General features: G+C 37.3%; 1 protein-coding gene and 1 long non-coding RNA gene across 3 annotated transcripts in view; one reads left to right on the top strand and one right to left on the bottom strand.

Annotated features, from left to right (window-relative positions):
* Positions 1-19,969, bottom strand: part of LOC113926417 — a 114,831-nt gene that overhangs the window by 34,974 nt on the left and 59,888 nt on the right. The gene's annotated exons all lie outside the window — the stretch shown is intronic.
* SLC16A10 (solute carrier family 16 member 10) overlaps positions 1-19,969 on the top strand; it is a 114,194-nt gene that overhangs the window by 55,661 nt on the left and 38,564 nt on the right. For both annotated transcript variants that reach the window (XM_027601265.2, XM_027601264.2), the window contains exon 2: positions 18,161-18,305. In XM_027601265.2, coding sequence (XP_027457066.1) covers positions 18,161-18,305 — 145 coding nt within the window. The remainder of the gene's footprint in view (positions 1-18,160; positions 18,306-19,969) is intronic.

Here is a 19,969-nt window from a genome sequence, read left to right as displayed (position 1 = left end):
AATACCTGATCAGTACTCCCCAATACTGTCAAGGTCTTCAAAAACAAAAGTCAGACAAACTGTCAGTCAGGAGGAGCCTAAGGAGACATGATGCCTAAATATAATGTGGCATCCTAGAACAGAAAACGGGCATTAGGTAAAAACTAATGAAATATGAATAAAGTATGGACTTTGTATAGACTGAATAATGTATCATTGTTCATTAATTGTGACAAATCTACCATACTAATGTAAGATGTTAGTAATAGGTGAAACTGGATGTGGAGTATATGGGCACTCTCTGTACTGTGTTCACAATTTTTCTATAAATCTAACATTCTAAAAAGTTTACTTTTAAAAAAGTAGAGAAAACAAGGGTGCCTGGGTGGCTCAGTTGATTGAGCATCTGACTCTTGGTTTTGGCCCAGGTCATGATCTCAAGTTTGTGGGATTGAGCCCTGTGTGGGGCTCCCTGCTGAATGTGGAGTCTGCCTCTCTCCTTCTTCTTCTCCCTCTGCCCCTCCCTCCACTCATGCTCCCTCTCTCTATAAAATAAATAAATCTTTAAAAAATAAAAAAGAGAGTCTCAAGTTTTTATCTTACTGTTAAGACTTGGGTATTTTTATTTGAGAATGGGGTTTCCAAGAGTTGTAGATACAAGTTAGCCACGCAGAATCAGTGAAACCATAAAATATAACCTCAAACTACCTGTAGTTTTAAGGCAGATATATGCCACAGCAAGTGTTAGAACTATGCTCCTAACTGCCAGCACCCATGAACTTAAAGGTTCCCCCCACAAAAAAAGTCTTTCTCATCTGTAAGCACCATGAAATGGCTATACAGAAGTGATGCCTCCATCACTTCCAGTTAATAGCTCTTCTACTGTTACTTGATATATTTTTAATTCAATGTTTTGAATATTTAAATATATATTTGGTGTTTTAACAGAACTATTAATGATATAATGTGAAGAGAAGCTTTAATTCCAGAGCAGTGGAATGTATGGGATTTGAAGATTTCAATTTTGCCAGAATAGTCTGTCATTTTTATAGTGAGCTTTATAAATGGAAGGAGTTTGAAATTGTTTTCCCTATGTTAGCCCTTTAAAAAAAAAAAAAAACATTTGAGTGAGAGAGCACAAGTGGGAGGGACAGACAGAGAGGGAGAGGGAATCTCAAGCAGACTCTACACTGAGCTTGGAGAACTACACGGGCTCGATCTCACGATCAAGAGATCATGACCTGAGCTGAAACAAGAGTTGACTGCTCAACCCACTGTGCCAACCAGGCATCCCATATGTTAGCCCTTTTTAATAAAGTTATTCTACGGGGCGCCTGGGTGGCTCAGTGGTTAAGCGGCTGCCTTCAGCTCGGGTCATGATCCGGGGTCCTGGGATGGAGCCCCACGTCTGGCTCCCTGCTCAGCAGAGAGCCTGCTTCTCCCTCTCCCTCTGCCTGCCACTCTGCCTACTTGTGCTCTCTCTCTGTCAAGTAAATAAATAAAATCTTTAAAAAAAAAATAAAGTTATTCTACCTCCTCTAGTATTCTAGAGGAACACTTGTGAGGAACCTTTTGAGGATCTGAAAACTAACTTTATATATCTTTTTTTATTCAATATTTCAAACAAACAGAAAAATGTAGAGAATAATACAACAAATGTATGTTCTATATAACTACTACTCAGTACTCAGATTCTAATATTTTTTCCTTTTTAAAATGTAAAATTAGACTCAGTTGTAGTTACCTGTGTACCCCTGCTTTATTTCTAATCTTCACCTGTGCCTTCCCAGAAGGTAATCACTGTGCTGAATTTGCTTTTATTATTCCCATCATGTTTTATACCACATGTGTGAGTCTGTATTCCATTAGATATTAACACCAACATTTCTTCATTCTAATGCTGATGGGCATTTAGGTTGTTGCCATTTTTTTACTATTACAAACAATGTTTCAGTGAACGTTCTTATTCATGTCTTTTTGTGCATATGTATAAAATTTCTCTGAAGTACGTAACTGGGAGTGGAATTGTTAGAATGTGGAATATGCATGACCTTGGCTTCCCTAGATGTTGCCAAATTGCTATTCACAGTGGTTATTTCAATTGATGTTGGTATGCACAGGAGGTCCCATTTTCCCACAGCCTCACTGAAACTTGGTATGGTCAGACTTCTTATTTGCCAAATTATGGTCTGTTATTATTCTTTTAATTTGCATTTTTCTGATTACTAATGAGCATCTTTGTAAATGTGAATTGGCTATTGGGTTTTCTCTTCTGTGTATTTCCTCTGAGCTCTTTTGCCCATTTTTCTATTGGGTTGTCTTTTTTCCTATTGATTTATAACCTATCTTTATAAATGCAAATGATAATAATTTACTACTTATATGCCCTGCCATGATCTCCCATCCTGTGGCTCATTTCTTTTTGCTTTGGTTCTAGTGTCCTTTTTTGCATAGGAATTGTAAATTTTAGCCATGTTTTTCTTCATGGTTTGTGCCTATGACTGGAAATATTTTTCTGTCATGAGTTCAAGATATTTTGGTGGGGGGCACCTAGGGTAGCTCAGTTGGTTAAGCGTCTGCCTTCAGCTCAGGTCATGATCCCGGAGTCCCAGGATCGAGCCCCACGTCGGGCTCCCTACTCTGTGGGGAATCTGTTTCTCTCTCTTCCTCTGCCACTCCCCTTGCTCCTTCTCTTTCACTAACTTTCTCTCTCTCTCAAATAAAGAAATAAAATCTTTTATTTTTTATTTTTTTAAAAGATTTTATTTATGTATTTGACAGGAGAGAGAGAGACAGTGAGAGAGGGAACACAAGCAGGGGGAGTGGGAGAGGGAGAAGCAGGCTTCCCGTGGAGCAGGGAGCCCGATGTGGGGCTTGATCCCAGGACCCTGGGATCATGACCTGAGCCGAAGGCAGACGCTTAACTGGCTGAGCCACCCAGGCACCCTATAAATGAATAAAATCTTAAAAGTAATTTTCATATTTAGGTTGCAATCTGCAATAAAGGTTTCTCCATGTATTGAATTTTTGTATTTCAGTGGCTATTTTTTCATATCCAGGATTTCTAATTAATACTTTTTTAAATGCACTTTCCTGTATTTTATTTTTGCTTGTTTCATAGTTTTGTTTTTTTTTTTAAGATTTTATTTATCTATTTGGAAGAGAGAGACACAGCGAGAGAGGGAACACAAACAGGGGGAGTGGGAGAGGGAGAAGCAGGCTTCCTGCTGAGCAGGGAGCCTGATGCAGGGCTCGATCCCAGGACCCTGGGATCATGACCTGAGCCAAAGGCAGACGCTTAACAACTGAGCCACCCAGGCGCCCCTTTCCTGCATCTTTAAAATGAAGATAATACCTCACAGGATTGACCGAGGAGCTAATGACAATTCTGTGCAGGTGCTTTCCATGGATTAGGAGATATTCCAGAAATGTTCTTTTTTCCATCTGTCTCAACTCCACCCTCATTGGTGATTAACACTTTTCCTGGCATTTGTTGTTGGATATAGTGTTCTATAAATGTCAAGTTAAAATGGTTTATAGTGTCCTCAGACTTTTATATTTTAATGATTTTTTTGGTCTTATTTCTACTACTGAGACAGATGTGCTAAATATACAGCTGTGATTGTGGATTTGTCTAGTTCTATTAGTTTTGTTTTATGTGTTTGTCTTTTATGACATCTATTCTTTGTTGTTGAAATCTTCCATATAGGTTCATTTCTTAATCAGCATTATGGAGGTGTAATTGATATGTAATAAACTGCATGTTTAAAGTATGTAATTAGATGAGTTTTGTCATATGTATATACCAGTGAAACCACTACTACAGTCAAGCTAATGAACATAACCATCACCCTCAAAGGTTTTTTTGTGCCCCTTGGTAATCCCTCTTCTAGCTCCTTCCCTCCAAGTAAACACTGATGTGCTTCCTGTCACTATAGATTAATTCGTATCTATTAGAATTTTATATAAATGGAATCATACTTTATGTACCCTTGATCTTCTTTCACTGAGTGTGATTATTTTGGTATTCATCCGTGTTGTTATTTATCAGGAGTTCACTCCTGTTTATGTTGCTGGGTTGTATTCCATTATATGAATATACCTTAATTTGTTTATATAGTCACTTATTTCTGAACACTTGGATTCTTTCTAGTTTTTGACTGTTATAAATAAAGCAGCTATAAATGTCTGTATGCAAGTTTTTGTATACTTGTTTTTCTTAGGTAAATACCTAGGAGTGGAATGGCTGGGTCATATGGTAGGGGTAGTTTAACTTAAAAAAAATTCCTAAACTGATTTCCAAAGTGATTGAACAATTTTATATTCCTAGTAGCAGTGTGTGACGGTTCCAGTTGCAGGTCCCAGCACTTGTATGATTAGTCCTTTTCATTTTAGCCATTCTAGGAGGTGTGTGTGGTTTTTCATAATTTTTTAAAATAAATTTATTTATTTGGATGTAGTGCTCCATGATTCATTGTTTGCGTATAACACCCAGTACTCCATTCAATATGTGCCCTCTTTAATACCCATCACCAGGCTTCATTATTTTTTAAATTTATATTTCCCTTATGACTAAGGATGTTGAGCATCTTTTCATATGCATATTTTCCATTTATATATCTTTTTTGTCAAGTGATTTTTCATATCTTTTACCAATTTTTTCATTGGGCTGTATGCTTTTTATTGAGTTTTAAGAATTCTTTATATAATCTAGATATAAGTTCTTTATTAGGTGCATAATTTGCAGATCTTTCTGCCCAGTTTGTGGCTTGTCTTCTCATCCTCTTAACAGTGTCTTTCCATATCAGATAAAGGGCTAGTATCCAAAATTTACAAAGAACTTATCAAACTCAACACCCAAAGAACAAATAGTCCAATCAAGAAATGGGCAGAAGACATGAACAGACATTTTTCCAAAGAAGACATCCAAATGGCCAACAGACACATAAAAAAATGCTCAACATCACTCAGCATCAGGGAAATACAAATCAAAACCACAATGAGATACCACCTCACACCAGTCAGAATAGCTAAAGTTGACAAGTCAGGAAACAACAGAGGTAAGGATACAGAGAAAGGGGAGCCCTCTGACACTGTTGGTGGGAATGCAAGCTGGTGCAGCCACTCTGGAAAACAGGATGGAGGTTCCTCAGAAGTTTGAAAATAGAGCTACCCTATGACCCAGCAATGGCACTACGGGGTATTTACCCCAAAGATACAAATGTAGTGATCCGAAGGGGCACCTGCACCCCAATGTTTACAGCAGCAATGTCCACAATAGCCAAACTATGGAAAGAGCCCAGAAGTCCATTGACAGATGAATGGATAAAGAAGATGTGGTGTATATGTATATATATTTATATACACACATATATGTGTATATATACACACACATATATATGTGTATATATATGTATATATACACACACACGCACACGTGCACACACACACACAATGGAATGCTACTCAGCCATCAAAAAAATATGAAATCTTGGCATTTACAACAACGTGGATGGAACTGGAGGGTGTTATGCTAAGTGAAATAAGTCCATTAGAAAAAGACAATTGTTAGATGATCTCACTCATATGTGGAATTTAAGAAACAAAACAGGATCATAGGGAAGAGAGGAAAAAATAAAACAAGACGAAATCAAAGAGGGAAACAAACCATAAGAGACTCTTGAGCAGAGGAAACAAACTGAAGGTTGCTGGAGGGGAGAGAGTTGGGGGGATGGGGTAACTGGGTGATGGGCATTAAGGAGGGCACGTGATGTAATGAGCACTGGGTATTATATAAGACTAATGAACCACTGACTTCTACCTCTCAAACCAATAATATATAGTAATTGAATTTGAATAAATAAATTTTTTAAAAAGTGTCTTTCAAAGAGAAGTTCTTAGTTTTAATGATGTTTACTTTATGGATTGTTTTTAATATTGTATTTAAGAAATCTTTGCTGAACCCAAGATCACAAAGATTTCCTCCAGTGTTTTCTTCTAGAAGTTTCATAGTTTTCAGCTTCCCATTTAAGTTTTATCTATTTTGAGGTAATTTTTAAATATTGTATAAAGTAGGGATCAAATTTTATTGCTTCCTGTATTACTGAAGCTCTGTTATTGAGTGTATATAAATTTATCATTGTTATATCTTCCTGATGCATTGACACTTTTATCATTATAAAATATCCCTCTTTGTTTCTAGTAATACTTCTTTTATTAATCTGTTTTGTCTAAAATGAGTAGAGCCACTCCAGCCTTCTTAGGGTTATTTACATGGCATATTTTCCCCCATCTTTTTATTTTCAATTGATTTGTATATTTGTATTTAAAAGCATCTCTTTAAACAGGATATAATTGGTTCTTGTTTTTTTTAATCTAGTCAGATAATCTGTGCCATTTGATTAGAATCTTTTGTCTACTTTTATTTAATGTAATTACTGATATGGTCATATTTAGGTCTGACATTTTGCTCTTTGTTTTCTATTTGTCGTATCTGTTTTTTGTTCTTCTGTTCCTTCTCTTCTGCCTTAACCATTAATCAAAGAATTTTAGTAATCTATTTTAATTTCTTGGTTGACCATTTAGCTATATCTCTTTGCATTATTTTTTAATGCTTTCTCTGGGGATTATAATCTGCATCTTTAAGCTACCCAAATGCATCTCAAGTTAATACAGAATTGCTTCAGGGAAGCATTGCAGGAAACCTGCAATGGTATACAACATTTATCTTCATTTTTAGTGCTGTTGTTATCATATACTACATCTACATACAGTGTTATAATTTGCTTTAAACAGTCATATAAGTTTTTATAAATAAATTATATGGAAAAAGCACGTGCATGTGTATTTCAGTCCTTCCTTTGCACCCAAGTTGCCAGCTGGTATTATTTCCCTTCAGCCTGAACCACTCTCTTTAGTATTTCTTGTAGGGGAAGTCTCCTAGTGACAAATTCTCTGTTTTTATTATCTAAAAATGTTCTTATTTTATTTTCATTTTTTTGAAGGATAGTTTAGCTGGATATAGAATCCATGGTTGACAGTTTTTCATCTTTCTGCACATAGAATATGAAACTTCCAATGTCTTCTGTCCTCCATTATTTCTTATGAGTTGCCAACTGATAATGGTATCATTGTTTTCCTTGGATATAATAGATCATTTTTTTCTTTTGCTGCTTTCAAAATTTTCTCTTTGTCTTTGGCATTGTGAAGTTTATGATGTGATTAGGAGTGGTTTGCTAAGAGGTTCTTTGAGCTTCTTAGATCTGTAAGTTAGTGTTTTTCACAAAATTGGTGATTTGGGGGGGTCCATTAATTATTTCTTTGTATATGTTTTCTGCTGCTTTCTCTTTTTCCCTTCTAAGACTTCAGTTGTACATATGTTGGGCCTTTTGATTTTGTCTCACAGATCTCTAAGACTCATTCTTATTTAGTATCTTATTTAGTATTTTTTTCTCTCTTCTTGATATTGGCTATTTCCTGTCTTCAGATTTCCATATTCTTTTTTTTTTAAAGATTTTATTTATTTATTTGTCAGAGAGAGAGAGAGAGCACACAGAGGGAGCAGCAGGCAGAAGGAGAAGCAGGCTTGTCATTCAGCAAGGATCCCCATGTAGGACTTGATCCCAGGACCCTGGGATCACGACCTCAGCCGGAGGCAGATGCTTGACTGACTGAGTCACCCAGGTGTCCCCAGATTTCCATATTCTTTTTTATCTTTTGTTATCAATCTGCTAGTGAACCTATGAATGCATTCTTCAGTTATTGTGCTTTTCACCCCTAGCATTTCCTTTTCTTTTGTAGTTTCCATTTCACTGTTGAGATTCCCTATCTGCACACTCACTAAGACTATACTTTATATTGAATTATTTGAAAATGTTATCCTTCTATACTTCTAACATGTTTATAATAAACATTCTGAAATCTTTGCTAAATGCAATATCTAGCCCATTCAGGGTCAATTAATATTACTTATTTCTTTGAATGTCTAATAATCTTAGGTTGAAACACATATATTGTAGGTAATATTTTGAAGTAAGGCTCTGATTCTGTTGTGTTCTTCCAAGGATTATTGAGTTTTTGTTCTTAGTAGGCAGTTAGCTTGCCTAGACTCAAACTGCAAACTGTCGCTCTGTGATGTGCAGCAGCTGATAATCTTTGTTTGGTTCTTACAGCTTCTAGCTGCTGCTTTTCTTTTTCTCTAGCTGCTACTTTTCTTTAGTCTGGCCTCTAACTAGCCTATCCAGCACCTCTATAGTTAAAATTTTTAATTTTTAAGACTTAACATTTTTAATTCTTTCAGTTTCAGCTTTTCAAGGGTAAACTCTCCTCCACCTTCTGACTGTTTTAGACATTTTCCTGTGTTTAAATACTTTTTTTTCAACACACACATTATAATTGTTCTCTGCAGGAGGGTTTGCTTGACCACTTTACTCTGATTCTATTAACAGAAGTTGATGGCAAATAATTGTTTTTAAGGATTTATTTATTTTAGAGAGTGTGCATTTGTGAGTGGGGGGAGAGGCAGAGTGAGAGAGAGTCTCGAGCACACTTCCTGCTGAGCACAGAGCACAACACAGGGCTCAGTCTCACAACCCTGAGATCATAACCTGAGCCAAAATCAAGAGTTGGACGCTCAACTGACTGAGCCACCTAAGTGCCTCAAAAGCAAATAATTTAAAAACCACTCCTTAGTTGAAATATAATGACCAAATAAAATTTAGGATGGCAGTGAAATGGTCAAGTCATGTAGTTTCCAGACAGCTCTATGCCCCAAGAGTCATTGGGACTTTGTTAAATAGTATTTTGCATTTTAATCTGTTTTGTATACTATTGTTGCATTTTATTTGAAGCTATTAGACCAGTGTTGAAATATTACAGAGCAAAGATGTCTTGAAAGAGGCCAAGATCAAGTGGAAATGGGGGTTGGAGCTACCAAAAAAGGGGAAAAGAATATCAACCTTTAACTATAGTAGTTCTTCCCTTTGAGTATTCTCAATTGTAAACACTTTTCACTTGCAGTCATTTACATCTGCATAATTATAACACCTTTATTTTACTTAATAGGCAGGAAAATATTTTTTTATTTTTTAAAGATTTTATTTATTGAGAGCGAGAGCATGAGAGGGGGGGAGGGGCAGAGGGAGAGATGAAGCAGACTCCCTGCTGAGCAGGGAGCCCCTACACAGGGCTTGATCCCAGGACCCTGGGATCATGATCTGAGCTGAAGACAGAGGCTTAACCGAATGAGCCATCCAGGCACCCCTGCAGGAAATCTTCTTATATATTAAACCTAACACTTCCTTTGACTGATGTGCATCACTTTGGCCATATACTGAGAGCTGAGGATTGATTCTTGGTATGGAGTAGGAAACAGGATCTGAATGGGAAAATTGGAAAGCTTTCTGGTTTTTTTTTTCTCTTTAAATTTTTTATTGTTATGTTAATCACCATACATTACATCATTAGTTTTTGATGTAGTGTTCCATGATTCATTGTTTGTGCATAATACCCAATGCTCCACGCAGAACATGCCCTCTTTAATACCCATCACCAGGCTAACCCATCCCCCCACCCCCCTCCCCTCTAGAACCCTCAGTTTGTTTTTCAGAGTCCATCATCTCTCATGATTCGTCTCCCCCTCTGATTTCCCCCGCTTCATTCTTCCCTTCCTGCTATCTTCTTCTTTTTTTTTCTTAACATATATTGCATTATTTGTTTCAGAGGTACAGATCTGTGATTCAACAGTCTTGCACAATTCACAGTGCTCACCATAGCACATACCCTCCCCAATGTCTATCACCCAGCCACCCCCTCCCTCCCACCCCCCACCACTCCAGCAACCCTCAGTTTGTTTCCTGAGATTAAGAATTCCTCATATCAGTGAGGTCATATGATACATGTCTTTCTCTGATTGACTTATTTCACTCAGCATAACACCCTCCAGTTCCATCCACGTTGTTGCAAATGGCAAGATCTCATTCCTTTTGATGGCTGCATAATATTCCATTATGTATATATACCACATCTTTATCCATTCATCTGTTAATGGACATTTTGGCTCTTTCCAGAGTTTGGCTATTGTGGACATTGCTGCTATAAACATTGGGGTGCACGTACCCCTTCGGATCCCTACATTTGTATCTTTGTGGTAAATACCCAGTAGTGCAATTGCTGGATCGTATGGTAGCTCTATTTTCAACTGTCTGAGGAACCTCCATCCTGTTTTCCAGAGGGGTTGCACCAGCTTGCATTCCCACCAACAGTGTAGGAGGGTTCCCCTTTCTCCGCATCCCTGCCAACATCTGTCATTTCCTGACTTGTTAATTTTAGCCATTCTGACTGGTGTGAGGTGGTATCTCATTGAGGTTTTGATTTGGATTTCCCTGATGCCGAGCGATGTTGAGCACTTTTTTGTGTGTCTGTTGGCCATTTGGATGTCTTCTTTGGAAAAATGTCTGTTCATGTCTTCTGCCCATTTCTTGATTGGATTATTTGTTCTTTGGGTGTTGAGTTTGATAAGTTCTTTATAGATTTTGGATACTAGCCCTTTATCTGATATGTCATTTGCAAATATCTTCTCCCATTCTGTCGGTTGTCTTTTGGTTTTGTTGACTGTTTCTTTTGCTGTGCAAAAGCTTTTTATCTTGATGAAGTCCCAATAGTTCATTTTTGCCCTTGCTTCCCTTGCCTTTGGCAATGTTTCTAGGAAGAAATTGCTGCGGCTGAGGTTGAAGAGGTTGCTGCCTGTGTTCTCCTTTAGGATTTTGATGGACTCCTGTCTCACATCTAGGTCTTTCAACCATTTGGAGTCTATTTTTGTGTGTGGTGTAAGGAAATGGTCCAGTTTCATTCTTCTGCATGTGGCTGTCCAATATTCCCAACACCATTTGTTGAAGAGACTGTCTTTTTTCCATTGGACATTCTTTCCTGCTTTGTCAAAGATGAGTTGACCATAGAGTTGAGGGTCCATTTCTGGGCTCTCTATTCTGTTCCATTGATCTATGTGTCTGTTTTTGTGCCAGTACCACACTGTCTTGATGATCACAGCTTTGTAATAGAGCTGGAAGTCCGGAATTGTGATGCCACCAGCTTTGCTTTTCTTTTTCAACATTCCTCTGGCGGTATTCGGGGTCTCTTCTGGTTCCATACAAATTTTAGGATTATTTGTTTCATTTCTTTGAAAAAAGTGGATGGTATTTTGTTGGGGATTGCATTGAATGTGTAGATTGCTCTAGGTAGCATTGACATCTTCACAATGTTTGTTCTTCCAGTCCATGAGCATGGAACGTTTTTCCATTTCTTTGTGTCTTCCTCAATTTCTTTCATGAGTATTTTATAGTTTTCTGAGTACAGATCCTTTGCCTCTTTGGTTAGATTTATTCCTAGTCATTTTATGGTTTACAATTTACAATTGTAATTTATTGTAATGTACAATTTACATTTACAATTAAAGAGTCGATCCCATTTACAATTGTAAATGGGATCGACTCTTTAATTTCTCTTTGTTCTGTCTTGTTGTTGGTGTATAGGAATGCCACTGATTTCTGTGCATTGATTTTATATCCTGCCACTTTACTGAATTCCTGTATGAGTTCTAGCAGTTTTGGAGTGGAGTCTTTTGGGTTTCCACATACAGTATCATATCATCTGCAAAGAGTGAGAGTTTGACTTCCTCCTTGCCGATTTGGATGCCTTTTATTTCTTTTTGTTGTCTGATTGCTATGGCTAGGACTATGTTGAATAGCAGTGGTGATAGTGGACATCCTTGTCGCGTTCCTGACCTTAGGGGGATAGCTCTCAGTTTTTCCCCATTGAGAATGATATTCGCTGTAGGTTTTTCATAGATGGCTTTTATGATATTGAGGTATGTACAGTCTATCCCTATTCTCTGAAGAGTTTTGATCAAGAAAGGATGCTGTACTTTGTCAAATGCTTTCTCTGCATCTATTGAGAGGATCATATGATTCTTGTTCTTTCTTTTGTTAATATATTGTATCACGTTGATTGATTTGCGGATGTTGAACCAACCTTGCAGCCCAGGGATAAATCCCACTTGGTCGTGGTGAATAATCCTTTTAATGTACTGTTGGATCCTATTGGCTAGTATTTTGGTGAGAATTTTTATATCCATGTTCATCAAGGATATTGGTCTGTAGTTCTTCTTTTTGATGGGGTCTTTATCTGGTTTAGGAATCAAGGTAATGGTGGCCTCATAAAATGAGTTTCGAAGTTTTCCTTCCATTTCTAATTTTTGGAACAGTTTCAGGAGAATAGGTATTAATTCTTCTTTAAATGTTTGGTAGAATTCCCCTGGGAAGCCATCTGGCCCTGGGCTTTTGTTTGTTGGGAGATTTTTGATGACTGCTTCAATTTCCTTAGTGGTTATAGGTCTGTTCAGGTTTTCTATTTCTTCCTGGTTCAATTTTGGTAGTTGATACATCTCTAGGAATGCATCCATTTCTTCAGGGTTATCTAATTTGCTGGCATATAGTTGCTTATAATATGTTCTTATAATTGTTTGTATTTCTTTGGTGTTGGTTGTGATCTCTCCTTTTTCATTCATGATTTTGTTGATTTGGGTCATTTCTCTTTTCTTTGATAAGTCTGGCCAGGGCTTTATCAATCTTGTTAATTCTTTCAAAGAACCAGCTCCTAGTTTCATTGATCTGTTCTACTGTTCTTTTGGTTTCTATTTCATTGATTTCTGCTCTGATCTTTATTATTTCTCTTCTCCTGCTGGGTTTAGGCTTTATTTGCTGTTTTTTCTCCAGCTCCTTTAGGTGTAGGGTTAGGTTGTGTATTTGAGACCTTTCTTGTTTCTTGAGAAAGGCTTGTATTGCTATATACTTTCCTCTCAGGACTGCCTTTGCTGCATCCCAAAGATTTTGAACAGTTGTGTTTTCATTTTCATTGGTTTCCATGAATTTTTTAAATTCTTCTTTAATTTCTTGGTTGACCCATTCATTGTTTAGTAGGATGCTCTTTAGCCTCCATGTATTTGAGTTCTTTCTGACTTTCCTCTTGTGGTTGAGTTCTAGTTTCAAAGCATTCTGGTCTGCAAATATGCAGGGAATAATCCCAATCTTTTGGTACTAGTTGAGACCTGATTTGTGACCTAGGATGTGATCTATTCTGGAGAATGTTCCATGGGCACTAGAGAAGAATGTGTATTCCGTTGCTTTGGGATGGAATGTTCTGAATATGTCTGTGAAGTCCATTTGGTCCAGTGTGTCATTTAAAGTCTTTATTTCCTTGTTGATCTTTTGCTTAGATGATCTGTCCATTTCAGTCAGGGGGGTGTTTAAGTCCCCCACTATTATTGTATTGTTGTCAATGTGTTTCTTTGCTTTTGTTATTAATTGCCTTATATAATTGGCTGCTCCCATGTTAGGGGTATAGATATTTACAATTGTTAGATCTTCTTGTTGGATAGACCCTTTAAGTAGGATATAGTGTCCTTCCTCATCTCTTATTACATCTTTGTTTTAAAATCTAATTTGTCTGATATAAGGATTGCCACCCCAGCTTTCTTTTGGTGTCCATTAGCATGGTAAATGGTTTTCCACCAGCTTTCTTTTGGTTGTCCATTAGCATGGTAAATGGTTTTCCACCAGTAGGTCCCTGGCACTTTCAATGTGGGGGTGTCTTTGGGTCTAAAATGAGTCTCTTGCAGACAGCATATCGGTGGGTCTTGTTTTTTAATCCAGTCTGATAGCCTGTGTCTTTTGATTGGGGCATTTAGCCTATTTACATTCAGGGTAACTATTGAAAGATATGAATTTAGTGCCATTGTATTGCCTGTAAGGTGACTGTTACTGTATATTGTCTGTGTTCCTTTCTGGTCTATGCTGCTTTTAGGCTCTCTCTTTGCTTAGAGGACCCCTTTCAATATTTCTTGTAGGGCTGGTTTCGTGTTTACAAATTCCTTTAGTTTCTGTTTGTCCTGGAAGATTTTTATCTCTCCTTCTATTTTCAATGACAGCCTAGCTGGATATAGTATTCTTGGCTGCATATTTTTCTCGTTTAGTGCTCTGAATATATCATGCCAGTCCTTTCTGGCCTGCCAGGTCTCTGTGGATAGGTCTGTTGCCAGTCTAATGTTTCTACCATTATAGGTTACATATCTCTTCTCCCGAGCTGCTTTCAGGATTTTCTCTTTGTCTCTGATACTCGTAAGTTTTACTATTAGATGTCGGGGTGTTGACCTATTTTTATTGATTTTGAGAGAGGTTCTCTGTGCCTCCTGGATTTTATGCCTGTTTCCTTCCCCACATTAGGGAAGTTCTCTGCTATAATTTGCTCCAATATACCTTCTGCCCCTCTCTCTCTTTCTTCTTCTTCTGGGATCCCAATTATTCTAATGTTGTTTTGTCTTATCGTATCGCTTATCTCTCGAATTCTGCCCTCATGATCCAGTAGTTGTTTATCTCTCTTTTTCTCAGCTTCTTTATTTTCCATCATTTGGTCTTCTATATCGCTGATTCTCTCTTCTGCCTCATTTATCCTAGCAGTTAGTGCCCCCATTTTTTATTGTACCTCATTAATAGCCTTTCTGATTTTGACTTGGTTAGATTTTAGTTCTTTTATTTCTCCAGAAAGGGTTTCTCTAATAACTTCCATGCTTTTTTCAAGCCCAGCTAGTATCTTTAAAGTCATGATTCTGATCTCTAGGTCTGACATTGCACTAATGTCCGTATTGAGTAGGTCCCTGGCAGATGGTACTACCTCTTGTTCTTTTTGTTGAGGTGATTTTTTTCATCTTGTCATTTTGTCCAGAGCAGAATAGATGAATGAGAGAACAAAATGCTAACAGGTTAACAATGTCCCCAGAAAATATACTCTAATCAAATCAGAAAAAGACCTGAAACCAGGGGAAAAAGGAGGGAAAGAAAGAAGAAAGAGAGAAAAAAAGAAGAAGATAAAAACAAACAAAAACAGAACAAAACAAAAAAAACAGAATATGATCAAATATGATCAGGCTGTTGCATAGATCAGTGCCACACACTAGATTTTGTTTGTATTTTGGTCTGTTAGAATAAAGTGCCTCCTAAAATTTTAAAGAAAGAAAGACTTATATATGTACACAATAAGGATTGATACGGTGAAGGGATGGAATGACTGTAAAGATGAAAATTATAAAAAATTTTAAAAAAAGAATTGATAAGATGTTTGAAAAAAGAAAGAAGAGGATTAAAAAAAAGGAAAGAAAGAAAAAAAAAGGGGAGAGAATGTGATCAGGCAGGAGACTAGAACAAAGCCATACAGTAGAGATTTAGGGTATATTTTGATATGTTAGAAGAAACCGTATCTCAAAATTTTAAAGAGAGAACAATTTATATATATATATGCCAAAAATAAGGGTAACTACTATGAAGGGATAGAATATGACTCTAAAAATGAAAAATAAAAATGTTTTTTTTTTTTAAAAAGGGATTGATAAGATGTTGGTTGGAAAAGGGAAAAAGAAAAATTAAAAAAAAACAGTTAAAAAAATTAACTTTGAAAGACTAATGAATCGTGGTAAAAAAGCCATGAATTCTATGTGCAGTGTTTCCTTCCTGGTGTTTTTGAAAAAGATTCCCCAACGTGGCCTTTCCTGGATGTCTCTCTAATATCACACACATGTATACAAACACATTCTAAAGACTTTATTGTACATTTTTTGACATCTGTATCTCTTAAGGCAGTTATTATATTCCATGTGGTGCTTTGCTTGGACTTCTGTTTGCATATATGTTACTGGATTGAAAATTATTGGAAGGTAGAGAAATCTCTTAGTTGTTTCTATATTCTCAACAGCCTAGGATAGTGCCTTGAAGGTAATAGGCACTTTTAATAGGAAGGGAGAAAGTGTTGCTATTCCATAACTTAAATAGCACCTCTTCCATTGAAAAAGATTTGTTTTTAGGGCGCCTGGGTGGCTCAGATGGTTAAGCATCTGCCTTCGGCTGGGGTCATGATCTCAGGGATAGAGATTGAGCTGGGATTGAGCCCCACATCAGGCTCCCTGCTCAGCAGGGAGTCTGCTTCTCCCTCTCCCTCTTACTCCCTCTGCTTGTGCTCTCTTCCTGTCTGTCAAATAAATAAATAAAATCTTAAAAAAAAAAAAAAGATCTGTTTTCTCAACAATAATAGGAAACCCTGTGCGGGTGTTTGGTTGAATTCCATCGAGGGACTGTGGTAGTTTGCTTTATTTAATTTATTTGTTTATTTATTTAGTTATGTTAGTCACCATACAGTACTTCATTAGTTTTTGATGTAGTGTTCTGTGATTCATTATTTGCGTGTTTTTTAAATAAAAATTTACCATGCTGGGTATAGTGACTATGTACTTCAGTTTCTCAATTGTTAAATGAACTTAATAGGAGTACGTAACTACAGAGGTTTGGGGATTAAATGAGATCATCTCTGAGTGTACAAATACATTATCTCAAAACTTTATTGAGTTTTTATTATTAATAATCACAGACTTCACAGGGGTGAAAGACAATAGCAGTCTTTTATTTTTATGATGTGTATCATAACCTATAAGACCTTGCATTCTCTGGGCTGCCATGTTAAAACTTTATAAAAGCTAGAAATTTTATGAGTTAACAATGGCAAGTAATTATTCATTTAAGAATTAGTTTCTTGAATTTGATCAGAAGATGGACCTAACTTCATCTGTTGCTGATTATTATCATAACAGAATGTGCTGTTAGGATTTTGGCCAAGACACTAAGGTACAATAGTGTGAAATTCAAAAGTGACATTTGTCAAGAACCAGTTAGAGGCTCTAAAACACGTAAGGACACTTACGGGTCAAGGAAGAACATTTTGTGAGGATTCTTCCAGAAAATTACGCTATGGCTTCTTTTACCACATGGGAGAAGTAGAGGTGCATGCTCTCTCACTTGATATCTAGTGAGGGGAACTTGAGAGGGACCATTTAGAGATTTAAAGAGTTCTCTTCAGTTAGGGGGCCCAGAGGACTGGGGTCTGAATCCCCTAAGAAATCCAACAAGGAGAGAACTATAGCTGGCTAACTGCTCCCTCGGCAAAGCTATCAGGCTCCCTGCTCAGCGGGAGGAAATTATGACTCTGTCCCTTTTCATGACCTCTTCTCCCCTTTCTTCACTGCCATACTCTCTATAGTAGGGATGGGGAAGAGAAGCTGGGACAAGGAAGGCAGACGCCATCATAAGTGGTCCTGCCAAAAGACCTGTCTGATCATGTTTGAAGCTGACTCTCTTCTCAGATGCACTTTTGTGGGTTCTTCAGAGTCTCACCTCAGAGACCTTCTGGCTCCACTGACAAGAATAATTCATTTTCCTCCTGGCTTTCTTGCTGTTACTTAAAAACCCAACTGTTGTAGCTTCATTGTCCTTGTAGGCAGTATATCTGGGCAGGAATCAAAACAGCTCCAGACTGCCCCTCTCCTGCACTTGGCCTGCCTCTGATGTACAGGAAACATTCACATTGCTTTGGCCTGACAAATGTGGGAGCGTAGACAAATTCCAACACAATCACCTCCAAATGATTATAATTCTATTTCCTCCCCCTAAGCGTTAATTACTATCCTGACTTCCAGTGGTCATCATTTCTTCAGTTCGACCACCTAGGCATGCATTCCTAAATATAACTCAGTTTTTAAAAAAGATTTTATTTATTCATTTGAGAGAGAGAGACACAGCGAGAGAGGGAACACGAGCAGGGGGAGTGGGAGAGGGAGAAGCAGGCCTCCCGCTGAGCAGGGAGCCTGATGCAGGGCTTGATCCCAGGACCCTGGGATCATGACCCGAGCCGAAGGCAGACGCTAACGACTGAGCCACCCAAGTGCCCCAATAGAAGTCATTTTTTAAAAAATTACTTTCTTCCCGTAGACTAGAAATTTCTTAAAACCATAGATAACAGGTTAGAGACTAATAGTGTTTGGGTCATAGGAGAGTGATTTGATTAAGAATGCAAACTTCTCAAGAATTCAGTTAAACACAAATCATTGCTGTGCTGGTTATAATTAGTACTGGCAAGTCCTTTGAGCTGTGGTTCAGATTTGCTTCTAATTTATTCCAACTCCCTCCCATTCCAAAAAGTAATAGCTTTTTTTTGCACTAATATTGTTCTAAATATGTATTATATCCTATGGGATAAGGACAAATGCACTTTGTCATATCATAATGTCCCTTTTGTCCCTCTTTTACAGCATGGGTAAGTTCTCTGTCCATGGGGATGATTTTCTTTTGCTGCCCAATAGCCAGTGTCTTCACAGACATGTTTGGTTGTCGGAAGACAGCTGTTGTGGGTGCTGCTGTTGGATTCATTGGACTCATGTCCAGTTCTTTTGTAAGGTAAGGACTTGGCTCTTCATGCTGCTTTTCAAGAACTGTTAGATACCATAGAGTCGTTCCTTCAGAAACTTTGCTGTTTACAAGGAAAAACCCTCCTTTTCATTGCATAAGCTTTAAGCAGTATGATTTAAACAGTGTTATCCAGAGCAGCAAGTCAGAGCTTCATAGTTTGAATGTTTTTGCTTGCAGCTCTTTCATGTTTTTCATTCAATTTCGTTTTTAACCCACTGGTCAGAAGCTACCAAGCTTTCAGAGGTGCAAGGGGGAATGTGATATAAATTCCAGGTGTCGAACCCACTTTCCTATAGTTCAACTTCTGCCTTCTTAGGAGAGCCTTCTTTAGCAACTCCAGGTCACATCAGTATTCCTGCTCAGAATCCTTTTTGCACTAACCTGATTGTTATTTACTGACTTACACTGCACTTCTTCAGTTGTCAAACTTCAGCAGTTGGAACGAGCTGTTACTGAGGTGAAAATTTAGAAGTAAAAGAGGCTCAGTAGCAGTGAAAATGCCATCGTTTGTGCTTATGTGCTTTACTCTGTAGGAGAGATATGAAGCTAATATCACCCAGCATTTAGTATTTACAATAGTGTGCAAGAAAGTGTTTCTGATTTATATCCATGGCTGTCTGGTTTTCCAACTGACAGCTTTACAATACTGTGGAATAATTGTTCAGATATAGATGTTCATGATGATACTGTGTTGTCAGTACTATTTTTAACATATGCTTTGAAAAAGGCAGAGAAATGTATAATCTAAATAAAGATAGCACTTTAAGAAGTAAGTTGCAGTTACGAGGAAAAACTGAGGCAGAATGAATAAAGTATTATTTATATTTTGTTCTATATTATTATTTGAGGTAGATGTCTTGTTTCACTAAGCAGATTATGAGAAGGGCATTTTCACATTTTTAATATTTTTTTTCACCGAGTACCTGGAACATATAGCTGCTAAATATGATAGGAATAGAGTAGAGATTCAGTAAAGGGTGATCAGAATGAGGTAAAATTAATTTGGGAGAGCCTAAGAGTGACTCTTGAGACCCTTTTGGAATTGTCCTAGCTGTGGGTGACTAGAGGGGGAAGGGCATCTTAGAGAGAGGATTGCCAACATGCCTTGATTTTATCAGATGCTAGAGTTCCTTATGATTACCTTAGCGTATTGCTAGACTAGTATTATTGTTCAAAATTTAATTATTAACCAAAATTATCTGTGTTAGTTTCTAATAAATAATTTGCCTTTACTACTGATATATAGCTTTTTGAATGGACTTTTCAAAAGAAAAAACGTCAGTTTTCTTTTACTCCTTACCTTAATTGTTTCAAAGAATGTAATAATATGATCCTTGACCTTCATAAGAGTTGTGTAATTATTTTTGGTTAAACTATAAAATTCTTAATCCTTTATTACTCTTTTGAGGTCTATATGGCCTTAAAACTTACAAGGTGGGATCACTAATCACACACTTCATATAGTCTTTCTGCAATCAGAGTATCATTTCTTGTTATCTTGCACAACACTGAGAACTGCGCAATACAGGGGCAAAAGTTGGTGTACAGCCCTTAGGCCAACAAAAATGAGGTACAACTGCTTCTCTGTGCAAATGTTTCTGACATAACCTTGGGGAGAAAGTTTCAAATGCAGCTTTTCCTTTGAATAGATT

This window comes from Zalophus californianus, chromosome 7 (assembly GCF_009762305.2).
Source record: "Zalophus californianus isolate mZalCal1 chromosome 7, mZalCal1.pri.v2, whole genome shotgun sequence".
NCBI lineage: Eukaryota > Metazoa > Chordata > Mammalia > Carnivora > Otariidae > Zalophus > Zalophus californianus.
The sequence above is the reverse complement of the archived record's forward strand: the minus strand, read 5'-3'. Positions and strand labels throughout refer to the sequence as shown.